This window comes from Gossypium hirsutum, chromosome A07, assembly GCF_007990345.1.
Source record: "Gossypium hirsutum isolate 1008001.06 chromosome A07, Gossypium_hirsutum_v2.1, whole genome shotgun sequence".
In the NCBI taxonomy this organism is placed as follows: Eukaryota; Viridiplantae; Streptophyta; class Magnoliopsida; order Malvales; family Malvaceae; genus Gossypium; species Gossypium hirsutum.
Genome location: NC_053430.1, coordinates 85,029,607 through 85,055,627, shown reverse-complemented (window position 1 = coordinate 85,055,627; position 26,021 = coordinate 85,029,607). Strand labels below are relative to the sequence as shown.

Here is a 26,021-nt window from a genome sequence, read left to right as displayed (position 1 = left end):
TTTATTACTATAAAGATTATTTTGAGGCCTAAAATTATTACCCATATAATTTAATTGCTCATTCTTCATGCTAAGACCGTAGGGTAAATATTCTGAATTATTCATTCCACCTCCATTTGCGTCGCATTGCATTACCAGATGTACTTGCGTAGAAACACATATATTAAAGAGTTCTACTTGGTTTGATAACATGGTGACCGCATCTAAGCTAAAAACACCGGCTACTTTTGTTAGCTTCGTTCTCATGACTTGCCACTGATAATTATTCAGTGACACCTCCTCTATAAACTCATAAGCCTCTTCAGGTGTTTTATTATTCAGAGTACCACTGGTGGCTGCATCGATCAATTCCCTAGTCGAGGGGTTCAAACCATTGTAGAAAGTTTGAACTTGTAACCATAGAGGTAACCCATAGTGAGGGCACCTTCTCAATAAATCCTTATACCTCTCCCCTGCATCATATAGAGTCTCTAAGTCCATTTCCATGAAGGAAGATATATCATTCCTTAGCTTAGTTATCTTAACCGGTGGAAAATATTTTAATAAAAATTTCTTGGTCATTTGTTCCCATGTAATGATAGAACCTCGTGGTAGAGAGTTCAACCACTGTTTAGCCTTATTTCTCAATGAGAAGGGAAACAACTGAAGCCGAATGGCATCGTCAGAAATGCCATTAATCTTGAAAGTGTCGCAGAATTCCAGAAAGTTGGTCAAATGAGTATTTGGATCTTCATCTTGCAAACCATCGAACTGAACAAATTGCTAAATCATTTGAATGGTGTTTGGCTTCAGTTTGATGTTATTCGCAGCAACAGTAGGTCTCACAATACTCGATTCAGTCCCAGTTAGAGTGAGCTTGGCATAATCGTACATAGTATGAGGAGCAGGATTCGGATTTGCAAGATTCACAGCAATCACGGGAGGTAGCTGATTATTCTGATTTTCAGCCATCTCCTTAGAACGTCCTCTTGCACTTCCACTACACTTTGTTGACTCTGCCTCGCTTCTCTACGATTTCTATGAGCTGTGCTTTCAATCTCACTTTCGAATACTAAAGGTCTTGATGGGTTTCTTCTAGTCATATACTAAAGGAACCTGCCAAAAGCAAACAAAAGAAAAATTAGAAAACAAAAATTAAACTAAAAACAAAAATAAAGTGCAATAAAGTAAAAATGGCTAAATTAATAAAAATAGAGTGTTCCTAATATTTTAATCCCCAGTAACAGCGCCAAAAACTTGATAAGTCACCAAACTCACTAAAATCTCGACAAAGGCAAGCGCACCTATCGAGTAGTAGTATTGCTATGGTGAGTAGGGAATATTGTATCCACGAGGACTAAAAGTACTAGTAATTACTAACTTTTTATTATCTAGCCGATAAATAGAGGAATTGTTTTTAATCTAAAATTAACTAAACTAATTACTAAGAATGCTACAAAGAATAAAATGAGAAAATACTCGAATATAACCAAAGAGAAAGACAATACCCAGGGAAGATTCCACCTAGACTTCACTTATTATTCTGAATCTGAATTAGACGATTTATTAACTTGTGCCTTGATCCGTAGAAATCCCTAAATTATGTTATTATCTCTTTCGAGAGTAAGAACAACTGACTCTAGATTGATTAATTGAAATCTCTTCCTAATTAAAACCCCTATTGTCGCATTAACTCGATCTATGGATTCCCTTATTAGATTTGACTCTAATCTAGTAGATTTATGTTGCCTTATTTCTAGGATTGCATGCAACTCCACTCAATTATATCAGATCTAACAGGGGTTTTTGTTCCACTGAAATAAGCACATCACACTTGAATTAATATCCTGAAAATATTAAAGCAAGAAATAAGCCTACATAATTGAGAACAAGAATAAAGTATTTATCATATAATTCAAAAAATCAAATAATAAGATTCATCTTAGGTTTCATCTTCCCTAGGTATCTGGGGAATTTAGTTCATAATCTAGGAAGGAAACATCTCAAAATTAGAATAACAACAAGACATAAGAAACCTAATAAAACTTCAAAGGAAATTTGAATGGAGATATTCAATTTTGAAGGAAATCTGCTTCAGAGTTGATTCTGGCGGCGTTCTTTGAGTAATTTCTTCGTTCTACTCTGCGTGCTCTCTTTAGTCCTCTTCTAATATGTATTTATAAACTTTAGAATGCTCAGAAACTCTAAAAATTAGTTTTTTTTGTGTAAAAGAGAAACAAGGTTTGAAATCGACACAAGCTGGCACATTGGCGTGTGGCCAGCCCGTGTGGAAGTGCCTAGGTCGTGTGGTTCCTGAAAATAGCTCTTTTTGTCCGATTTTGGCCCTTTTTTTTTGGCTCTTTTCACTTCCCTATGCTCATCTAAGTATAGAAAAATAAACTTAAAGGATTAGGAACATAAAATTCACATAATAAATCGTCCAAAAACATGCCAAGCATGAGATTAAAACATGTTACTTTTATAGTTTATTAGTTTTTGAGTTCCAAGTTTCTAGATTTTTAACGAAAGCGCGTAATTCCTTAAAACTCAACCGTAACATTTAAGTTGGATATGGAATGTTACACTTGCTTCTCATCCATGCCTACTAAAAGATTAAACTTTTTATTTTGATATGAAATTAGATTGTTGTATAATTAAGTTCCATCTTTTTACTTCCATTTGCAAATAACTAATAATTTATAATTATATACTTTAGATTTTGTTGATAGTTAAATTTTTTTGTTTTTTATGGTTCACATATAAATTTAAATTTTAACATATACTAAGACATTTGACTATTAAATATTTCGAAATTCGACTAAGTAAAATGTCAAGTAATTTTACCTCTTTATCAAAAGATCATATTTTAAAGTTTTTCAAATTCTTTTACATTAGTGTGCTCCTTAGTGTATATATATATATATATATATATTTTAATTAGGGTCCGTATTTGGAATATATTGATAGTGTATTTTTTTATAAATTTTAAAAAATTGTCACATGTCTCTTTTTTTTAAATATTTTTTATACTCTTATAGGATGTCAACCCCTAACACTTCTTATAGATATAAACAATTTACGGGCAAAGTACCAAATTAAATAAAAATAAACAAATCAACAAATGCTATTCTTTCTTATTAGTATCAATGTTTTCATCTAACTTAATAAAGAAGTTTTTGAATACTTGCATTAATTGTTTCTGCTCTTGTACTATTGGGGATAACGTCCAACACTTGACGAAAGTCACCTCCAAAAATAAATATTTTTTCTACAAAAATTTTATACCATCCATAATATCTCTGAAAGTTTGATGAACTATCAAATTTTTCAAAGGCAAATCTTTTCGCTGTGGATGTCTTATCTCATATGATTAGAGATACTCTTCATAATACCGCTACAGTTACACTGTATTTTACACAAATTACAAAAGTCTATTTCTTTAGATTTAATGGCAAAATTATTTGTGAATATATGGTTATCTCTCAAGCAATATTGTTGCAACTACTTTAAATGTTATAGTTAAGGCTATCACATGCATTAATTTTACATGTGCATTTAAAACTTGATAAAGAAATGGTTTTCTTGTACCTCTTGGTTCATAAAAAAATAAAAAATAAAACTTTTTTCTTAAATTAACTCTTTCAATTATAATATTAAATGTTATCTCTTGTTTAAGATTTAAATTTGTTACTACATCATAATCTGAAAGACTAATTTGTAGTGATTCTATTGTAAATAATTTGTATTTTTATCTTTTGAGAAATTAATATGTAAAGAAGGTAAATCATAATGATGAATTATTTTATTCCCTTTACTTGCAAATATATAAACAATTACAAAGGATTAAATAATATATAAAAGTAAATTTAAACTAAATAATCTTAAAAATAAATTTGCATGGACAACCTTAAAAATACTCTTAGATTGTCCATGCAAAAATGAAATTAAAAATATAAAAAAAAAAGTTTAAGTAGGCTTATATTTAGCATTGTAGAAATATTGTACAAGTCAAATATAGTCTACCTTAAGCAAGTTGACCATTTTTATGCTCCTTTGTAATTTTTCCATTGTGGATTACATGTTATAGTTATAAACAAGATTTGTCTTATCAAATCTTTTTATCAAGATCATTGCATCATAATATACACACAGCATGTTTCTTGAACCACCATTAAAGCTTGAAGGGAGAACCACTCTCTTTCCATCTTGACTTCCTCTTACTTCTTTATTTGATATATTATCAACAATCCTTAATATATTTCTTCAAAATTTTAATTGTTTTACCTAGAGATAATTAATTCTGTTAGTTTTAATTTTAGTGTATGACAATTTGATTATTATCGGTGTCGAAAAATACGATTTTAGAACTTCATCTCCATCAAAAGAATTCGTAAAATAATAAGAAGAAGATTTATAGAGTTAATACAAAAGTATAATAAAAAACAGTTGAGAAATTAAATCGAGACATATCGTTAATTAAATTCAGGGACTAAATTGTTTTGACATCAAGCTCTTGCATTTGGGGTCATGAATGGGGTTAAATGAAGAGAGTAGATGTAGGCTTATCAATTATAATATTTAAGATTTTTCATTTCTAAGGCTGAGCTTTTAAAAACTCCTCTCAAGGGTTGAAGCTTTTTTTTTTTAAGCTCTAATTAAAATAAAATTGTACCATAGTTATAATAGAAAATTGGACTAAATTGTGCTTTTTTATAGAACATAAAAAAGGATATTGAAAATAGTATAGGATTGTAAAGCATCGTAATAATCAAAATAATATTTAACTTTGTGTTATCTTTCAAAATGAGCATCAACTATAATATCTCTTTCAAATAAAATGTATTGAGTTTTCTCTTTTCTCATCAACCTATATAACAACTAGATCTGAAAATGAACAAATATCAGCTCGTTTATCAATATAAGCATTTTACCACAATATGAATTTTTAAAATTCTTCAAAACAAAATTTTATTCTCTTCAAGACTTCTCGAATTTTTATTAGTATTATAACAATTTTTTAGAGTTGTGTAACCTGAATCCCATCATTTGTTAAATAAACAAAATAAAGAGGCAAAATAGGAGGATCTGTGGGGGCGAGGAATAGTACTGGACTGAGGTTGCGACCGGGGGTATAGACCATGCCACACAAGTTGAATCCGTATAGGATTATACTTCTTTTATTAGACATTGATTATAATAGGGTTGTTTAACCATTAAATAGATGTAGTCAAACTATTCTTACATCATGCATTTTTTCAAGATAGTGAATTTCTCTTCCTCTACTCATGATTTTTCGCAATAAAGATTTTTCACATAAAATATGTGTGTGTACGTGTTTTTTTTATTATTTTACTATCATTCTTATTCTATTATCAACGCTTATTATAACACAACGTTTTCACTTAAACTTTCATTGTGTTGCAAATGAAAATATAATTAAAAATTATATAGAGTATTTTCATCTTGGACCAATGATGAATTATCATGGTATATTTGTTCTTGTGCTTGAAAAGTGAAGATACCTTATTTTGAACATGCAAAATATTTATCTAATTTAACACTAAAAGATGTGAATTAGAACATACTATTGTAGTATCTAATAGTGTTTTAAAATTTGAGCATGTCTTAAAGAATGAAATAACTGTTGTGTATAAAAGTATTGAACTTTATTCGGTTTATATAATGAGTATATAATGTTTATCCTTACAAAAGAGTTTCAAAGAAATTAATAATTGATGCATTTGCTTATCTAAATTAAAAGTTGATATATCACTAACATAGAATGCTATGTAAAGATGATAAAGCTAAGCATATCCACTTTGCCTTTCTTGCTTCCATTAAATTGATATAATGAGACATTGTAATGAATGATGGGTCTTTTAACTTTTCTTAAATATTGATTGTATGAATAAGGAAAGAGCAAGAGTAGAGGCATAGTTTGGACTGTAGAATTTTGGCAACCATCTCTTTTTCCTTTTTATTGCTAATGTGAAAGTATTGAAATTGAAGTCAACAAACAAAGACAACAGAAATTTACAATATTAATTTTTTTATGAATGTTTTTAACTTTCAAATTTAATGCAAAAAATAAAATAAAATTTTCATAAAAAGATCTCCAGTTTTTCACATTAAATCAATTTATAAGAATTTTTGTATTTTTTAACCCCTGTACAAAAGCGAATCTAAGGGACTGGTAGGAGCCCAGCTCCCCAAAATAAAAAAATTATTATTTAGACCTTTTAAAATTTTAAATTAATAAAGGTAAAATTACACTTTGGCCCTCCTAAATTTATAAAAATTTAATTTAATCATTTAAAAATTACAGAGATATAGACTATAAAATAAAATAAAATCTCATTCGTCCCTCCTAAAAAATTGTTCTGACTTCACCTCTACCCCTGTAATAATTTGTTCCATTTTTTGTGAAGCCAACTTTTTAAAATATTGTCTTTGATTTTTTTAAAAATTATATTGTAATGTATTTTAAATTATTTATTTTTAATTACTCATTTAAATAATTTAAGCTATTTATTTAAAAGAATAAATAAATTATATAATAAGTTGATTTAGGGGTAAATTTCACATTAAGTAAAATATATTAAAAATTTAGATATTATTAAAAATATATATATATAAATGTAGTAGAAAAATACATCTTTAAATCTCATTATTATCGTTGCATTTATATTCAAACACTTATTTTACTAATGATTTTAATCTCATTATTATAATAATTAATCAGATTACTGTTATTCTTATTTTTAATATAATCGGAGTTAACCTTAACGCAAATTTAAAAAAGTATTTAAATGAAAAAAATAAGAGTGACATTTGTATTGGATGTACTGTAAAAATTTACCTTACTTTTTACCACTAATCAACAAATCAAACAGGTAAAATAAAGATAAAAAATAATCTACTGATCCAAAATTCTGACTGGACTTTCCTTTTGAAGGTAATTCCAACAATGGCTATTAATGCCATACTAATTTCGATAATATTATTCATATACCAATATGATATATAAAAGGTAATTAAAATATAATATAAAATCTAAAAAAATGTAATTACACAAAATGACTAATATGTAAAACAAAAATTAATATATCAAAATTTTATGAAAAAACATATATATAAATAACGTATTTCAATATATATATATATAAAATGATTATTTATATATCTAGATTAAATTTTTAAAATTTTAATATGGAATTTCATATATATATCAAAATATTAAAAATATTTTAAAGTCACTTTTAACAATTCTAAAGATATGTGTGTTGGGGAGTCAGGTCCAAGTGGGAGATTATTGAAATATATGTACATAAAGTATATGTTGTAAAAATAATTATATATTATTATTTACTATTATAAAAGGTTAGTCCAAATTAAAGGTGATTTGATATGGTTAAAATTTATTTAATTTTAATTATTAAATAAAGTATGAGTCAAATATGTGTAAATACTCTAATAACTAATTTCTAATAGATGATCAATTCAAAACAATTCTTGGTGATGAAGAGTTGATTAAAAATTAAGGTTAATATATAAAAATTATATATTAGTGTTATGGTCCTTAAATTATACATCCGTAATTTTTTTGACATTTTATCTTCCAAAAAGAGTCACATTCTCTAAAATATGCTCATAAATAATGATTGAGCTTTAGTTCAATAAGTATTATTATTATTACATCAAAAAAGAAAATGTGAACATTTTTAAGTATGCTTTTTCAATTTAAAGATTTAAGAAAATTATGGGTAAAAATTAAGATTGTATAGAAAATATACACGTGGTCCATAAATATATGCTAGTATAAATATCTTATTCCATTAATATGAAATTTGTTTTCCTAACAAAGGACATAGTTTGAAAATAAATAAACATAAATAATAAAAATTGAATTTGTTATGTTATTTATCGACCCACCATTTGATTGGGTATTGAACCACACTCTACATGATTCGTACTTTAGGTTGGTATGTAAGGTATTCATACATTTCTATCAGACTGCATGATGTGGGTTTGCACTATCATATAAGCAAACCTACATCGTATAAACACGCGTTAATCTTAAAATAGGGTATGTATCAAAATACATAAGAATTTACCTATAATATTATATTTATGAACAGTAATTATATCGTATAAATATATAGTTTAACCCATATGAAGGAGAGACAAATAGCAATAGTCAACAGAATTCAAAATTTACAAAATATTTAATGAAATAATTGGATGAAGCCTTGGATTTAATTAAACCTACTTCTTTTTCCTGCTGCGTAATTTAGCCGCATTTATAAACAAATACAAGATTAATATAACTTGTACATAGCTTAGCTAACAAACAGTATCACTTTTTTAAAGGTCAATAGCAACAAAATCTGTTCAAATCTTGAGATCATAAGGGATTATATTTGGACTCTTCTATTAAAAATATAAGTAAAGTAATCATTATACATTAGATTAAAGAATAATTCATCATTCTATTAAAAAATTTATCCATTTTTATTGTTAAAAGATTTTCATCATCAATAGCAACAATAGCAACAAAATATGTTCAAGTCTTGCCACAATTTGCAATTTAGCCCTTCTACTAAAAAATGAACAATTAATCCCAGTACATTAGATCAAAAAATAAATTGATCATTTTAAGAATTTTATCCATTTCTACAGCTAAAAATTGATCCTCATACATCGGCATAAGGTATACATAACATACCACAAGTCACTATCTGATTATTCAATTAGTCGCGTCAGTCTTTTTTTTTTATCAGAAGGAGCAAAATACAAAGTCATGATACATTTACCTCTTGCCACATCTTAGAGATTTTAAGGCCAATCTGAATTTTAGGTCCAATTTCTCCGCAAAAATGCAAATCCGGAGGTTCAGGCAACCCGTTTTGCAATGGAATATACAGTCATTATATGTTGGAAATGAGTATGGACTATTTTTACTTTTTACTTCATTTCTAGGGAAATTCAAATTCATGCTTTATTCATCAAACAAAGGGTAGAAGGGGAGGACTTTCATTACATTGCAATATGCTTTACACAATCTTTCTTTAAGATCAGGTACGTACAAGTGCAAGAGCCTCACCAGCTTGCAATTTCGTCGACAGCCGCAGCTTCCTGTACTCCTCGTACGTGAACGAGTTGTAAAGTCGCGGGTGGTCCGAATCCACCAGTTCCGGTGGCGGATCCACCGCTTCCTCTTCCGGTCCCAAGAGGAACGTGGCGATCGACACTCTAGTTTTCGCCTCCTTGCATTGCACTCTGTGCTTCACCGTGTGTAACCTTCCATTGCTCCATACCTGAATCAGAATCAACAAGATTACGACACGAGAATACACGAACTGCCACATCTAAAGAAAGGGATGATTAGCTCACCGTGGCCATATCCCCAAGATTGACAAGGAGGCTGCCAGGCAAGGGATCAACAGCTACAAATTCACCAGATTTGTCCATCACTTCAAGTCCACCAACATTCTCATCGTCTTGAAGTATTGTTAAGAAGCCAGAATCAGTGTGTAATTGGACCCCAGCCGAGCCTACAGATTGAGGGGTGAAATGGTACTTATTTATCCTAAATTGGCAAGGCCATTCCTTGCAGTAATCACCCTTCAATCCCATACTCTCTGCTATTTTTCCACCTATATCCATGATTACCTCATGTATTGCTTTAGCATACTTCTCTACTGCGTCTCTGGGTCAATATAAATCAAACCGAATTTCATTTGAACATGTCGAATCATATGAACTTCAAATTGGGTATTCAAAATCTAAAATCGAACAAGAACAATCCCATGTAGACAAAATCAAAAGGAGGGGGGGGGCAGACCTTTGTGAAGGAGAGGCATCCAACTGAGAGCAGAAGGTATGAATAGCCTGGGAGGAGGCCATATCATAGAGACCCAATGCTTCATAAAGAGGGTTTTTAGGACTGGGAGCCCAATAACCACTGCCGGCAATGACATCGACGTTGTTTTGCTTGATTTGGATGGGGAGGTCAAGCAATGATCTCACAACTTTCTTCATTTCCTGCATCAATTCAAAAGGGATGTTGTGGTTGACTACCCTGAAACAACCCCATTCTTCAGATGATCGCCTTAGTTTCTCATACTGTGCTGGAAAATCTGAAAGATCAATGGTTGGAATACTCTGGGTTTTATCCATTTTTTTTTTCACTCACTTTCCTCTGCTTATTTCAATTCTTCATATGGGAACTGATAATAGCTTTTATATATTATAAGGGTTATTAAGTATTGTTGAGCCTTGGTTAATGCTGAAAGTGGGGGATTGAGCTAGCAGCAACGGGACAGCTTTTAGCTTCTTCTTCCGACAAAGTGAGGCAATTTACCAAGAAAAAACAAGGAAATCCACGACATTGTGTTTGGATTGAAAGCAATGGCAAATTGGCAATGGTATACAAAGATGGAGATGAGTCCAAAAAGAAGAAAGAAAATAATAATAATAATAATGGGTGTAAGTGCATGATCCAAAACCCAATCATGTTTTTCACGTTTCCATTTTCTGGTAAGATATTTTGCCAAACCAATACGCAACTCAAAGATAAGAGTTATGTTTCAACAAAAGCCGTGTTTATCGGTATATAAGAAAGAAAAAAAAAATTCAAACATCCAATTAAGTGCCAGCCAGCAAACTGTTCTTTTTAAGAAATCAAATTCAACTTATAATTTTTTTAATATAATATTTAAAATTACTAATAATTCATTCTAAATTTTAAGTAGAAGAATAATATATTTTAATACACTTGAACTCAAGTCCTTTTACTTAAGTAATAATGTTGATGTCAACTAAATTAAAGCTTAAAACTATTTAGTAATATTTTTTAAAAGTACTAAAAAAACACTTTTAAATAAAAGCTAAAATTTTTTGTCAAAAAATATTTTTTCAAAGAATTTTTTTTTGTCTTTTTACTTAAAAGTGTTTTTTTGTTCCAAATATGCTTCTAATAATGCTAAACTGACTTTTAGTTTAACATTACTTCTCAAAAGTGTTTAGGGGTCAAAAGTGTTTTTGTCAAAACAATATTAAACAGATAACTTCCAACATCGAAAGTGTTTTTGAAAAATACTTTTGAATTTTTTTTAACTTTTGCTTTTGGCAAAAGTATTTTTAAAAATAAAAGATAATTTTAACTATTATAAAATATTTTATATAATATTTATATATATAATTACCTTACTATTGAAATTTATTTTAAATATATAATATTATATATTTAAATTTTTATTGATTATATTTTAAATGTTAAAATATAATTTATATATTCAAATTAAATTTTATAAAAAATTAGTATTAATTGTTTAAAAAATATTTAAAATTTATATTTTATATATTAAAATATTAAAAAATTATTTTTATATTCTTACTAAACTATCATAATATTAACTAAAAATACATATTTGTTACATTATTATCACCATGTCTAAAATAAACATTTTATTTTTCAAGAGTAATTTTTAAAATTATTTTTTCACAACACTTTTTAACTATCCTAAGACTCAATAGACAGCATACAACATTTATTATAAAAAATCTAGCAATTCATACTAATAGGTGATCAAATTAATCAAACTATCCATTTCTAATCTAATCAAATTTTCTAATTTAATTAAATAATTTATAAAAAAATAATCATCGATTTAACCACTAATTTAACCAATAATCTGTTCATACCCTTCATAAATCATCATTCTGTTCAACCCTTACTCCAAATTATAGCCCGATCAGTCCGGTGTTGTTCTAAAAAGAGTGCCCTAACCTCGAAGCACTCGGGAGACGTTAATATTGAACCACCCAAACTCTATTTCAAACTATAATACTGAAACATAACTCAAATCCACCGCTAGAATGATATAAATACAATCTCAACACAAAATACCATGAAAAAAGTACGAACAAATACCCAAAGCCAATTCTCAACACGAGATTTAAAAACCAGTTTTCTGGCATTCATTCTACAAGATACAAGTTCCATGCTAAACACAACAAAATTAAGCAAATTCTAGCTTCCTTTTCTGTATGTATAGAACAGTGAGAATACACTTCAATGGTGCCTACCTCTACCTGGCTTCAATTCTTCTTTAGGTCAGATGAGCAAAAAATTGTGGGAAAGACGAAAACAGGTTGATCTTCTAGAAAGGCTAATGCAATCGTATCAAAGATAATTAAGCTGCTTTCTGACGAACAAACCGCTGTAAACTTTTCGGCATTTCAGTTTCCGGATTGGTTTTCTGCTTCTTTCTAGACCTTTCATGTTCCTGTATTTGCTGTTCCAAGAACGGTTTCTTGGCTCTTTCAATCATCTCTTGTCTCTTCTTTGCTCTCTTACTCGGCTTGTTCCTTCCCTTTGTTTTCTTTTTAAAGTCGGTATCCTTTGCAGTTTCAATGGCAGCTTCCATTTCAGCTTCTATCTCCTTCTTCGTTGGCTTCTCTTTCTTTTGTGGTGCTCTCACTGTACCAACCTTGGTTGGGTCCAACATTATTGTTTCGGGTGGAAGCTTGTCGAGCAGAGAGTGCACTTCCTTCTCTCGCCTCTGTTTAGATGTTTCGAATGGGTTTGCCACCCAAGAATCAAAGTTGGGTTCCCCGGATCCTGGAATAAGAATACTAGACCAACCCATGGAGTGTCCTATCCCCAAAACATCTTCATACGGTCGAAACAAAACTTTCCCTACCTGGTAACCTTTAGCCATAGAATGAGTCATATAACTATTATAATTCTGAGATCCAGAAAAATCAGCTAAAATTTTTATAAATGATCCAGTTCCGGCAGCAAGCAAGCCTTTCTGACTGAAATTCAAGGTCTTTGCATGACCTGGCATTGTTTGAATAACCTCAAACTTCCTCAAGTCCCAAATCTTGATTTTATTTTCTTTACCAGATGTAGCCATGAGATGCCCATTTGGATGGAACGCCAATGATGAGACAGGTCCAGGATGGCATAGCATCTTTACAAGTGGGACAGAACTGGTGGGCTTCCACATGGTTACTGTACCACTAGAATGACCCAATGCAACAACTCCGTTAAATGGATTGACCTGCATAACATCAGTGCGGCCTAAACCAGTCCGGAAATTGCCTACCATCTCACCCATTGTAACATCCTGATAATGAAGCTGCCCAAATTTGTTTATTGATGCCAAGAGGAAGTGGTTTTTCAGAAACTGGAGTCTTAGTACTGCACCGTGTTCCTGAAAAAAATCTTTTAACTCAGTCTGCTTAATGCATCAACAGTAAACTTCACAACCAAGAAAGAATGAATTGCTAACAATGAACTCAAACCCCGAAATAGCCAAAGGATTTTGGTAGCTTATTCAAAGAATCATGATCTGATTTAATGAGCCCATGAATTATCTAAACTGCAGAATAAACAGCTAGGCCCAATAATTATCTAAACCACAGAATAAACAGTAGCCTCATACTTCATAAGCTTGGGCATGCAACAGAGAAACAGAAAAGGATAATACGGGCTAAAGAGAAGAAATTTTTAAGTTTCTAGGAGAACAGTGTAAGCTATAGGGTAAAGGGAGCTGGAACAACAAGTTCAGGTATAATTCAAACCTCACCAAAGCTTTTAATCTTCTTACAGTTTAACAAAGAAAAATATAAAAAAAATAGGTGAAACAGAATAGCAATTTAACTAGTTTCTAGAAGATGATACATGACTTAACACCATGCACATAGCAGCTAATTAAGTAGCAGTGTTCATAGAAAGGTACACTGACCTTTAAACAATGGAGCTCAGTTCCACCACGATTATAAATATAAGGGTACCTACAATAATAAGCACCTTAGCTGCATTACTCCAATAAAGCTCTGAAGGGCTGTCATTAGCAGCATGTATTTTTCATACTGATGACATAATAATGGAAATATGGCAACATTAATAGATGGAACATAAATTTTAAATAGGTATAACTGATGAAGATAAATGATTTGCTTCCATAAGACAGCGTTACATCCAACAGACAGCAGCCCTATGTCCAGGCACATGCACCACTAATCATAGAGATCATGAGATGCACACTCGGTGCAGATGCAAACACAAGGTTTGTTCTTTGTTTTTTTATTTTTTGTGACAAAATGAAATTTTCACTGCAAATACGAGAAGGCTTACTTTTTCTGAGCAACAGCAAAAAAGAGTTCATTATGCAAGTACACTACATCCCGTACTGTTTCTTTAACCTGAACAAAAAGAACAAGCAATTATATGTAAATCAAATTAATGCTTTAGTGATGGACAGAAAAATATTACTTCTGTCAAATCCATGCCATACAATTAATTTTGAGTAAGAGACTAACATTAAGCATTAACTATAATCTGAAATACAAGAATAAAGTATAAATTGCAAATAACCATTTCAATTATGATTGATTATATACTCCCACCTAATTATATGATAATGTTTGCTAATAAAATAATATTAGCAATAACATCCCAGGAAAGAATCCTGCAGCAGTAAATCAAGTTTATTGATCACTTATATAACATTGAAAGCATGTGACCAATGTTCTACTTTCCTCCAACTTGCAGAATTCTTAGGCACCTTGGGATGCTACCTGACTGAGGACTTAGACTAACAAAAAGCAATGACAAGACAGATGCACATTCAAACATGACAAAATTAGCCTCCATCCTTTTGAATTTATTTGTCTATAAAATATATAATCATGAATGAACAACAAAATCACAGTTATTAATGTTCACCACGACTACTATCTTAGGTCCTCTATAACAAAATTACAGCTGGATATTCAGATTCTCATAACGAGATGATGCCACAGATATAGCATGGTTGCCCAATATAAGAGCAAGAGAATGAACCAATGGACCTTGCACTAGAAAATAAGACACTCAGATTCAAATGAACTTATCGGCTGTAGGTTTTAATGAGATTAAGTTCAGTCTACTAAATTTTAGATTCCTCCAACAGAGACCTATTTGAAATTTTGATCCATACTATCATTTTCTTAAGCTAAATATTGCTAACAAAGCCTTATGCAAATGGGTGGAATGAGAAACAAAACATGTATCACATGCATTTGTCTTGTAAAATGAATTGTAAGAAAAGTTGCTCCACACAACACCCATCTTCAAGAACAGACATTAAATTGAAATCACAGAACAACCCCATATTTTAAACACTAAGGTAAAACTCAACACCAAGCTGATTTAGGTCAAAGCATGGGTGAATTTTCTTATAAATAAAATTAAAATTGGGAACTTTCAAAATGCAAAATCAGACAATATCACTATATGCACAAGAAACAGCATCCCCTTCAACTACAAAATTTGATTTTTGCTGGAGCAGTGCATACCTGAATCTCCTTAATTAGGTTTAATGTCTTCATATCAACAATAGCCAGATGGCCCTTACGTCCAGCGGCTGCCATATACCGACCATTTGAGGTGAAATCTAGAGTGTAAGGACCAAGTTCTGCACATGTAGACAGAATCTAAATGAGTACATTAAAACCAAATAGAACTTAAAACAAGTTAAAATCAACATCTAATTTGCTGACTGATTGCTTATTTTATCTCGTAATCTAGCATATAATCCTTAGTCTAAACCACTAAAACCTTGTCTATAAAACGAATTATGAACATTAGAGAGTAGGCACCTGGTAAAACAATATCATACTGGTTCTTCGAGCTTGAGATATCAATCTCACGAGCAATGGATTCTTGCTTGATCCTCCATGTCTTCTCAATACCTTCTGCCTCCAAATAACCACCCTCACTTGGCAAAAGCCACTAAAAAACCAAAAAATAAAAATAAAAAATAAAAAAAATGAAGCAAATTTAATATTAAGAAGAATTAAAATACACAAAGACAATTAAATTAAGAAATAAAAAAGAACCCATTGCTCAAAAGGGAAAGCTCAAACTCACTTTCTCAATCTTGGCAGCAGTTTTCGCAGATTTTCCATACAAATCTTCTCTTACAGCAAGCTGGCCCTTTAGTTTCTTGTCCTTTAATCCCTGCAGAAAATAAACGAAAAAAATTAACAAAGAAAAAATTCATAAAAATAAGTAAAATCCTATAAACAAACACAAACATTGATTACCTCCAAATTTGCAGCTTCTCCTCTAAGATACTTCTTCACTTTTTCGTCCATATCATCACCGTTATTCTCCTTTTTAGCACCCATTATGAAGAAAAATAATCCCAATGACAACCTGACTGTTGCAGAGTGTCGGTCGGCAGAAGCAGCGGCTGAGGATAGCTGGAAAAGAAGAGGAAGTCGGCAGAGGCAAATATAAGGGTAAGGGCATTTTGTTCAATTTTAAATAGTTATGTGGGTTGGGCTTTTGTAAATGGTTATTTATGGTATTTGGATACAAGTTTGTTATTGATTGGGTTTAGGGTTTAAATTAAAGTTTATATAATGTACGTTTAATTCTATTATTGACGTTAGGTCAAAATTTGTCCTGAATTTGGGTTTGGTTAAACTACCTTGCACGTTATTTAATTATGTTTTTATATATATTTTGGTCATCCAACTTTTAAAACTTTTAAAATAACCATCTAACTAATTGAGTTTGTACTTTTAAGCCCTTTTCTATTAAGTGTTATTGAGTATTTGACAGAATGGTGAGGTAAAGTCCAAAATTTGATATAATAAAAAATTTAAAGGGCATCTATTTAGTTAATATATTCTACTTTTTTTTATGAATTACAAGATGATAACAGTAATGTGACTGGCCTAACTTGATCTCAAACTATATCCAAAACAATAAACATATTGACTATCAAACTAACCCACATGGTTCAAAATATATGCTTTCTCATATATTTATGTATGCTATCTCCATGTCTAGAATATATATATGTGAAGTTAGTAGTAATAAAAAGTAATAAAAAGTCTGCATTAAATAATAGTAAGTACTTGCCAATACAAGTCTTACTTTATTTTTTTAATGTTTATATTATTACATTTCCTATTCTTAGTAGAGATTTTCCTATCATAAACATTTTGATTTTTCTAATGGAAAAGGCAAAATCTTCAAAAAGAGAGACAAATCACCGAATTTAGACCAAAAAAAAAAAACAAGATGTTCATATTACATTCCTTTACATAATTGATATTTTTTTAACCACTGTTTCATTTCACATGTAAAAGGGTCAATCTTCTTTTAAGAGACTGCTTTTTAAATTCTTCATTGACCCAATTGGTCCCTACAAGGAAAAGCTTGAAAAATATTTGAAGGAGAAAAACAATAATTCTTTGAATATTAAAGGTTTAATGTAATAGAATTGTTTTCTTTTATTGAATTTTATGGATATGTTAAATATATAATTTTGTATGTATATGTTGTTTTAAACAATTATTACTAATTACATATTACTTTCTACCCAAAATATGTATTTATATATATATAAAGAGTTAGGATCAGTTTGAGATAATTTGTAATGTTGAAGCTTAACTTTTTTAATTACGTTTAAATTGACATAATATGTAAAAATTAATGGCTAAATTTGTTATTATACTAATTTTTGAATTGCCATCTCACCCTTCCATCAAATACTTGACAACTCTTGATGGAAATGGACCAAAAACAACAAACTCGATAAGTTGGGTGACCATTTTGAAAGTTTTAAAAGTTGAGTGATGAAAAAAGACATCTAAGCATAGTTGAGTGAACTGTAGTGTAGTTTACCCTTTTAAATTTGAAATTTTAATCTTGACAAAAAATGACCGTTATTAAAGTTATTATTTGCCTTTTTTTTAGAGCAATATGTGAAAATAACAAACTAACATGACATTACACATGTGATGATATATTTGTAGTATAAGATTTTGAAAATAGAAAAACTTAATGTAACACCCCTAACCCGTCTCCGTTGCCAGATTAGGGTTACAAAGTATTACAGTACAATTAGAAACAATTAACTTCAATCATATACAATTAATCAAAATTAATAATAGCATTCAAATATGCATTTTAATTAAAATAAGGATACACTTACGAGCCATAAAACTAAGCCTACGAACCCTAAAAACAATTCGGGAGCATTCGGGGATAATTTTAAAACAAAATAGAATATTTTGGGGTATATTGAAAAAAATTTCGAAAACAGGGGCCACACGATCGTGTGACATAGTCTAGGCCGTGTGGTTTAAAAAACATGGTCGTGTGGCCAATCGTGTACAATTTGTAGTATGGCACACATGGTCGTGTCCCAGCCCGTCTGTTCGTCTATGCGAGTAATCAAAATAGGGTCGCACGGCCGTGTCGTAGGCCGTGTGTGCATACGGAATTTGGTCACAGGTCATGCCATCAGGCCATGTAACTCTTTGAGATCGCGTGGTTCATCCTACATTTAAAATTTAAATGAGACATGGCTGTGAGGTGTGGTCCTATGCATGTGACAGTCCATGTCCCAGGCCGTGTGCTCCCTAAATAACCCCTAATGCAAGCCATTTCAACACCATTTCTTATACACCAAACCAAACTATTTCAAAACACTTTCACACATTAAAAACACAATCAAACATACCTAAAATATGCCAAAATCAATCAACTTATATGCCTAACCAATATGCAATCACTTGGCACCACAATTCATATACCAAATTAATTTACTCTCAATGCTAAAAGACTAACCTTAAACATATGTCACACAAACTATTTGACCATTTCATTCACATCCCAATTCTACCATAAGTCACCTACTTCAAAAGGGCATGAATAATGACTAAAGACACATATTTACATAAACATTTACAAGCCAAAATCAAAGACATATCTACACAAATAAGCTAGGCATAAGCTCAAACCATACCATATTAACAAAATAGTATAAACACTCCTATTATATGCCATTTATAACCATCAACATAATAATCAAAATCTACCAAAGTGAGAGATGAATAGTGTATATGTTCTCCGACTATGTTCCAACCGATTGAACTTTATGATGATCTATAGGAAAAGAAAACAACTAATGTAAGCAAATAGTGCTTAGTAAGCTCGTATAATTCTTAAACATAAACTTATCGAATAAGCTCAATTTATGAAATTCATACATAATTCATTTGACATGAAATTCATACATAATTCATTTGACATACTTAAGAGATTATCCATTTCCTATTACAACACCAACCTCACAAGTTAGTGAGTTGAATAATGAAACATCAAAAATCCATCCATATCAAGGAACATATACTGGGAACATATCCATACACATAACCTTCATCACATCTGTAACAGCCTATTTTTAGTCAAATCAAAACTGTGGTTTTGGAACCACAAATACGAAGTCAAAATATTTTTTATTACTATTTTAATGTTTACAGCATGATTGAATGATTGTGTGAAATTTTCGTTAAGAAATTTTATCGTTTGGTTAATCAATTTGGTAAAAAGGACTAAATCGCGTAAAGTGCAGAAGTGGAGTTCTATTAGCTAAAAACATCTAATAGCTATAGAACCTTAAAGTAAAGGTCCTTATGTTGTAATTATACCATTAATGAAATAAGTGAACAATTATGGACAACCATTAAGTGATTTTTATTGTTTGATGTTAAGATTAACTTAATAATTGTTAAATACATGTTAATTAACTAAAACAAAACATAAAATTTAGGCATTCATCATTTTCATAGCCGAATGTTAGGGCAAAGAAAGCCATTTTCAAGTTTTCAAAATTTTGACAACTTCACTTGGCTATTTTGGTATGTATTTTGTCCCGTTTTTAATGATTTTTATGTTTTAGTGATCGTTGCAACTAGTGTCACGGGGCTAGACTTTTTGTCTCGCAATCCGTGCGATCTTAGGCGATTCGCTCGTCCAAACTCACCCAAGTCAGCCTTTACTCGAATTAGGATTCCTTAAGAACTCCTCTAAGGCACCAACTCGTACAGTGGAAGCAAACTTATGCCAAAAGAAGCTTATAAAGAACAACAGAAAGGGACGCACACAAAGTGTTTGAGTAAATGCTCTCTATTCTCTTATTCACAAAGAATAATGAAACAATGAATGGAGTGAGTACAAATGAGGGGGAGGCTCTCTATTTATACTTGAGCTCCCCCAAAACCGACGGTCAAGATACAATTACATCGACAGACGAGATTAAAGGGTACCTACCATCAAATCTCTAAGAATATAATATCATATCTTCTAAGATTACATATCTTATCTAAGATATGTAATCTTATAAAATAATATCTTATAAGATTCCATATCATATCTAAGATCTCTAAGATTATAATATCATATCTTTTAAGATCATGTTTCCATATTTGTAGATGGACCTTCAATCTCTTCAAGCAACGGGCCAGTCCGATTGGGCCAACCAAACTTTAATCTGACAAGCTTCTCCAACAGTTCCTTGAATCGGGCCAGCTCACATGGGCCAAATGATCCCCATCTAAGTAATAGACCTCCATCGGATGCATTTGGTTCGATGGTCACGGGCTTTGAACTCTGGCCCGTGACACTTATCACGGGGCTAGACTTTTTGTCTCGCAATCCGTGCGGCCTTAGGCGATTCGCTCGTCCAAACTCGCCCAAGTCAGCCTTTACTCGAATGAGGATTCCTTAAGAACTCCTCCAAGGCACCAACTCGTACAGCGGAAGCAAACTTATGCCAAAAGAAGCTTATAAAGAACAACAGAAAGGGACGCACACAAAGTGTTTGAGTAAATGCTCTCTATTCTCTTATTCACAAAGAATAATGAAACAATGAATGGAGTGAGTACAAATGAGGGGGAGGCTCTCTATTTATACTTGAGCTCCCCCAAAACTGACGGTCAAGATACAATTACATCGACGGACGAGATTAAAGGGTACCTTCCATCAAATCTCTAAGAATATAATATCATATCTTCTAAGATTACATATCTTATCTAAGATATGTAATCATAAAATAATATCTTATAAGATTCCATATCATATCTAAGATCTCTAAGATTATAATATCATATCTTTTAATATCATGTTTCCATATTTGTAGATGGACCTTCAATCTCTTCAAGCAACGGGCCAGTCCGATTGGGCCAACCAGACTTTAATCTGACAAGCTTCTCCAACAGTTCCTTGAATCGGGCCAGCTCACGTGGGCCAAATGATCCCCATCTAAGTAATAGACCTCCATCGGATGCATTTGGTTCGATGGTCATGGGCTTTGAACTCTGGCCCGTGACATTCTCCCCTACCCATTCTCGAAACGTCCTCGTTGCGACTCTTGAATGGCACTGACTTGATTCGCCTTGGATCCCACTCGTTGTCTTAGCTCTTTCCTTTCTTTGGGACTTTTGCCTCGGCTTCCGTCGCTTCTTAACTCGAGCCGTCCTACTCGTTTGTACATCTCGACGACAAGGAGTTATGTCACTCCCTTGCCCACATTCTAACTTCCCTCGAACAGAATCCTCATGATTCACGACACTTGGCTTCGCTTTGCCCACAGTCTCTCGGCCTCCTTACTCAAGAACTTCGAAAGGGCCCCTACGTTCTCGCCAAGTACACAAGTTAGAATGCAAAACACTATCAGAGTGTTTCGAATGTACCTTTGCATTTACTCGGGTCAACTGTCCCACATGCATCACTTCTTTTTCCTTGAAGTCCGATGCACCACCCACCTCTCCCATAGGTGGAAGCCTTGTCGATGACTCGGCCAACTCCGACGCTTCACTCGATTCGAGCCTCATTGTTCCTAGCTTCACTGTTTTCATCGCAACTTCTTCCTCTAAGTTCGATGACAAACTCACCTCTCCCTTGGGTGGAAGCCCCTCCGACGATTCTCTATGCTCGGACGTTGCCTTTCCTTTGACTACGGCTTGCTTTGGACAGTTTCGCAACTCATGCGGACCACGACACAATAAGCACTTTACTCGCTTCTTTTTGCTCCTCTTAGCCCTCTTGGATTCGGCTTTACCCTTGCTCGAACCAAGCTTCTTGGGCTCCTTGTCTGCTCCATCGTTTCCTTTGATGACAAACTTGCTCCTCTTTGCCCTCTTGGCTTCGGCTTTACCCTTGCTCGAACCAAGCTTCTTGGGCTCCTTATTTGCTCCATCGTTCCCTTCGATGACAGACTTGCTCCTCTTTGCCCTCTTGGCTTCGGCTTTTCCCTTGCTCGAACCAAGCTTCTTGGGCTCCGTATCTGCTCGATCATTCCCATCGATAACAGACTTCCTCGGACACTTCCGCAACCGATGCGGACCATGACATAAGAAGCACTCGACTGGCTTCTTCTCACTTTCGGCCTCCTTAGGTTCAACACCCCTTGCGCTCGAACCAAGTCCCAAGGCCTTACCCATCGGCTTCTTCCTAAGCGCGGATTTCATCGGACATTTCTTTAGCATGTGTGGACCGTCGCAGAGAAAGCATTTCAGCTTGTCCCTTCTCTTCTTGGGTTTCTTCCTCCCAACTCGTGGTTTCCCATTACCACAATTGTCGCCGTTGTCATTGCCATACTCATCCGTATCTTCCTCATGATTCCCTTCACATACGCCTCTTTCCTCGTACTTGGAAGATCCAAGCTTGTCTTTCCCTAAACCAAGCTTAACCATAGATACCGCTACCTTCATGGCTTCCGACAGCTTTTGGACACCTCTTTGTTCCACCTCTTGTCTGACCCACGGCTTCAATCCCTCTTGAAAAGCAAGCATTGCTTCTCTCTCGGTCACATTCGAAACTTGGAGCATGAGTTCCTTGAACTCACGAACATACTCCCCCACTGTGCCCCGTTGCATTATTCCTTGCAACTTTGCCCGAGCTTCTTCCTCGGCAAACTCTGGGTAAAACTGTCTATTCAACTCGCATTGGAACTTCTCCCATGTTCCAATCTCACATTGCCTTTTATCTGTGGTCCTACCTCGCCACCATAAAAGCGCAATATCAATAAGAAATAATGAAGCAGTTTGTACCTTATCCGCATCATCCACGATGCCTTTGGCACAGAAGTAGTTTTCCATCCTCCACAAGAAATTGTCCACCTCACATGCAGACCTTGTCCCCACAAACTCTTTCAGTTTCGGGACACACTCGCTACTGAGTGCTGCACTCGACACTCCTTCTTCCACCACTGCTCGACACAAGGCCAGCTCTCCCTCGAGCTCCTCTATTCTTGTGCTTAAAGTCAGCGTCGTGGCCATTGTTTCCTCCTTCAAAGCCTTCACCATGGCTTCGAGAGCATTGTTCCTCTCTGTCAGCTTTTTCCTTTGGGAATCTAGCAACTCTTGCACGTTATCCCTTTGGGAAGTTAGACACGTGGTCACAAAGTCTCTGAACTGCTCCTTCATGTCTTCAATGTTTTCCCCACGAGCATTGTCAGACTCTTTAATGTCTTCCATAGACTCCTCAAGTTTACCCACGGGTACCTCTATGGCCGACAGCATCTCCCTCAAAGACTTTCTCGCCCATATTTGTTCGAACTCTTCTTTCGACATCCCAACAGTGCCTTTGAACCAACAGCTCGGATACTTCTTGGTTCGAACTCTAGCTCTGATACCACTTGTCACGGGGCTAGACTTTTTGTCTCGCAATCCGTGTGGCCTTAGGCGATTCGCTCGTCCAAACTCGCCCAAGTCAGCCTTTACTCGAATGAGGATTCCTTAAGAACTCCTCCAAGGCACCAACTCGTACAGCGGAAGCAAACTTATGCCAAAAGAAGCTTATAAAGAACAACAGAAAGGGACGCACACAAAGTGTTTGAGTAAATGCTCTCTATTCTCTTATTCACAAAGAATAATGAAACAATGAATGGAGTGAGTACAAATGAGGGGGAGGCTCTCTATTTATACTTGAGCTCCCCCAAAACCGACAGTCAAGATACAATTACATCGACGGACGAGATTAAAGGGTACCTACCATCAAATCTCTAAGAATATAATATCATATCTTCTAAGATTACATATCTTATCTAAGATATGTAATCTTATAAAATAATATCTTATAAGATTCCATATCATATCTAAGATCTCTAAGATTATAATATCATATCTTTTAAGATCATGTTTCCATATTTGTAGATGGACATTCAATCTCTTCAAGCAACGGGCCAGTCCGATTGGGCCAACCAGACTTTAATCTGACAAGCTTCTCCAATAGTTCCTTGAATTGGGCCAGCTCACGTGGGCCAAATGATCCCCATCTATGTAATAGACCTCCATCGGATGCATTTGGTTCGATGGTCACGGGCTTTGAACTCTGGCCCGTGACACTAGTACTAACTAGCCCAAGGACTATTTTGCAAATCTGTTAAAGATTTTGAATGATTCCATTGATGAATACATGTGTATTTTGAAGTTTATTAATTGGTTATGAATGTTTGTTGATAGATATACAAGTTTTGTTAAGTGATTTTTAGTGAAAATGCAAAATAGGATTAAATTGAGAAATGTTGAAACTTTGTGGTTAAAATATGAAATAAATGGAAAATATGGGCTTCTAGGGGTATAATGGTAATTCGGCTAGCATGGGTTAGTCTTGAATTTCATGAATTTGTGATTTTGTGTAATAAGGACTAAATTGTAAAAATGTGAAAGTTTAGGGGCTAATGTGTAAAGTAGCTCAAATGCATATTTTGGATTGAATTGAACAATTAGAAGAATAAATAAGCTGATTTTGGTTACTTATAGATCAAGAAAAGAGGAATTCAGACTTAGATCAGGGGAAAAGCAAAGTAATTGAATAGTCAGTCCGTTTCGTCATTTTTGTACACGAGGTAAGTTCAAATAATTGAACTTAAATGTGCATTTATTTAATTGATGGTTGTATTGTGATCGTATTTATCTTATTGGAAAATTTTGGAAGATTTCGAATTGAATGTACGTTATAAGTAAGGCGAGTGCCAAATAAGACCATAGCTGGGCTATGGCAATCGGATAATAAGACCATAACCGGGTTATGGCAAGTGAATGTAAGACCACAGGAGGGCCATGGCAACGTATGTCTAAGACCATAGTTGGACTACGGCATCGGAAGATCGATGTAATCCTACTGTAAGCATTTATAAGCCCGGAGTGGCTTTGTAAGAGAATTGGTGGGAAATAAATACATATCGGTACGGGTATGTACGTAAAACTGTTTGAGTAATGAATTAAAGGAGTTGAGAGTTTATGAGTTAATATGTGATTAAACTTTATGTTAAATCATTATTTATTGCTTTAAATGCAATTTATGCCATCTACTAGTAATGCTAATGAATGCTAATGAATGATGAGATTATTTATATTTACATACGAACTTACTAAGCTTTATAGCTTACTTTGTTTATTTTTCTATGTTTTATAGTATTTCAAAGCTAGCTCAGATTCGAGGATTGTTAGAGACTTCATTACACTATGGACATTTATTTTGGTACTTTTGAAGTTTGTATATATGGTATATGACATGTATAGGCTTGAGTCATTTTGGTATGTTTGATGAACATGTATTTTGGAAAATTGAGTTGGCATATGATGATGAATTTAATGATGTTTATAAATGTGCAAATGGTTCTATGTTGAGTTTGGTAATTGACCTATATTGCGTGATTAAGGTTCATAATTTGGGAAGCTATGTGCTTGTGAATGGGTGAATGATAATGCATGTTTGGAATGATTTAGTTAATTGAATTGGTATTGAATTGAGTATTGAAATGGTTGAAATAGATATGGTATGATTTGTACATTGGTTGATGATATTTGGTTGCTTATATATGTATTGAAATGACACCATTTGATCTTGTTTAAGTATGTGCAAAATGGGTGGCAAAATGGCTTGGTAAATAGCCTATTTTTGTCCACACGGGCGTGTGTCTCAGCCGTGTGTGACACCCAGTCATGCTATACGGCCGTGTGTCCCCTGGTGTTGAATTTGAAACCAAGTCAATATGCTTCACACGGCCTTACGCACGGGCATGTGACTTGGCCGTGTGGCATAAGTCAGTATACCCTACAGGATTAGCACGGCCTAGCACACTTCCTGGTACACGGGCGTGTATGGCCAATTTTAGGGCACACGGGCTAGCCACACAGGTGTGTGTGTTGGCCGTGTGACCCATGTTAGAGAGTTACAC

At 33.2% G+C, this 26,021-nt stretch overlaps 2 protein-coding genes and 1 non-coding gene across 3 annotated transcripts; 1 reads left to right on the top strand and 2 right to left on the bottom strand.

Annotated features, from left to right (window-relative positions):
- Positions 1–406: 406 nt before the first annotated feature.
- Positions 407–513, top strand: LOC121204415 (small nucleolar RNA R71). The gene has a single exon (XR_005899340.1). It is a non-coding gene; the product is annotated as a small nucleolar RNA R71 (small nucleolar RNA).
- An 8,438-nt stretch (positions 514–8,951) lies between these two features.
- LOC107948552 (2-oxoglutarate-dependent dioxygenase DAO) lies at positions 8,952–10,560 on the bottom strand. The gene is made up of 3 exons (XM_016883139.2): positions 9,824–10,560; positions 9,373–9,688; positions 8,952–9,296 (listed from the first exon to the last, which is right to left on the bottom strand). Exons 1-3 carry the CDS (start codon positions 10,156–10,158, stop codon positions 9,054–9,056), a joined length of 894 nt encoding a protein of 297 aa, XP_016738628.2. The 5' UTR covers positions 10,159–10,560; the 3' UTR covers positions 8,952–9,053.
- A 1,278-nt stretch (positions 10,561–11,838) lies between these two features.
- LOC107948551 (probable U3 small nucleolar RNA-associated protein 7) lies at positions 11,839–16,308 on the bottom strand. The gene is made up of 7 exons (XM_016883138.2): positions 16,081–16,308; positions 15,905–15,994; positions 15,634–15,766; positions 15,331–15,449; positions 14,129–14,196; positions 13,737–13,785; positions 11,839–13,202 (listed from the first exon to the last, which is right to left on the bottom strand). Exons 1-7 carry the CDS (start codon positions 16,162–16,164, stop codon positions 12,177–12,179), a joined length of 1,569 nt encoding a protein of 522 aa, XP_016738627.2. The 5' UTR covers positions 16,165–16,308; the 3' UTR covers positions 11,839–12,176.
- Between the last annotated feature and the right edge of the window lie 9,713 nt (positions 16,309–26,021).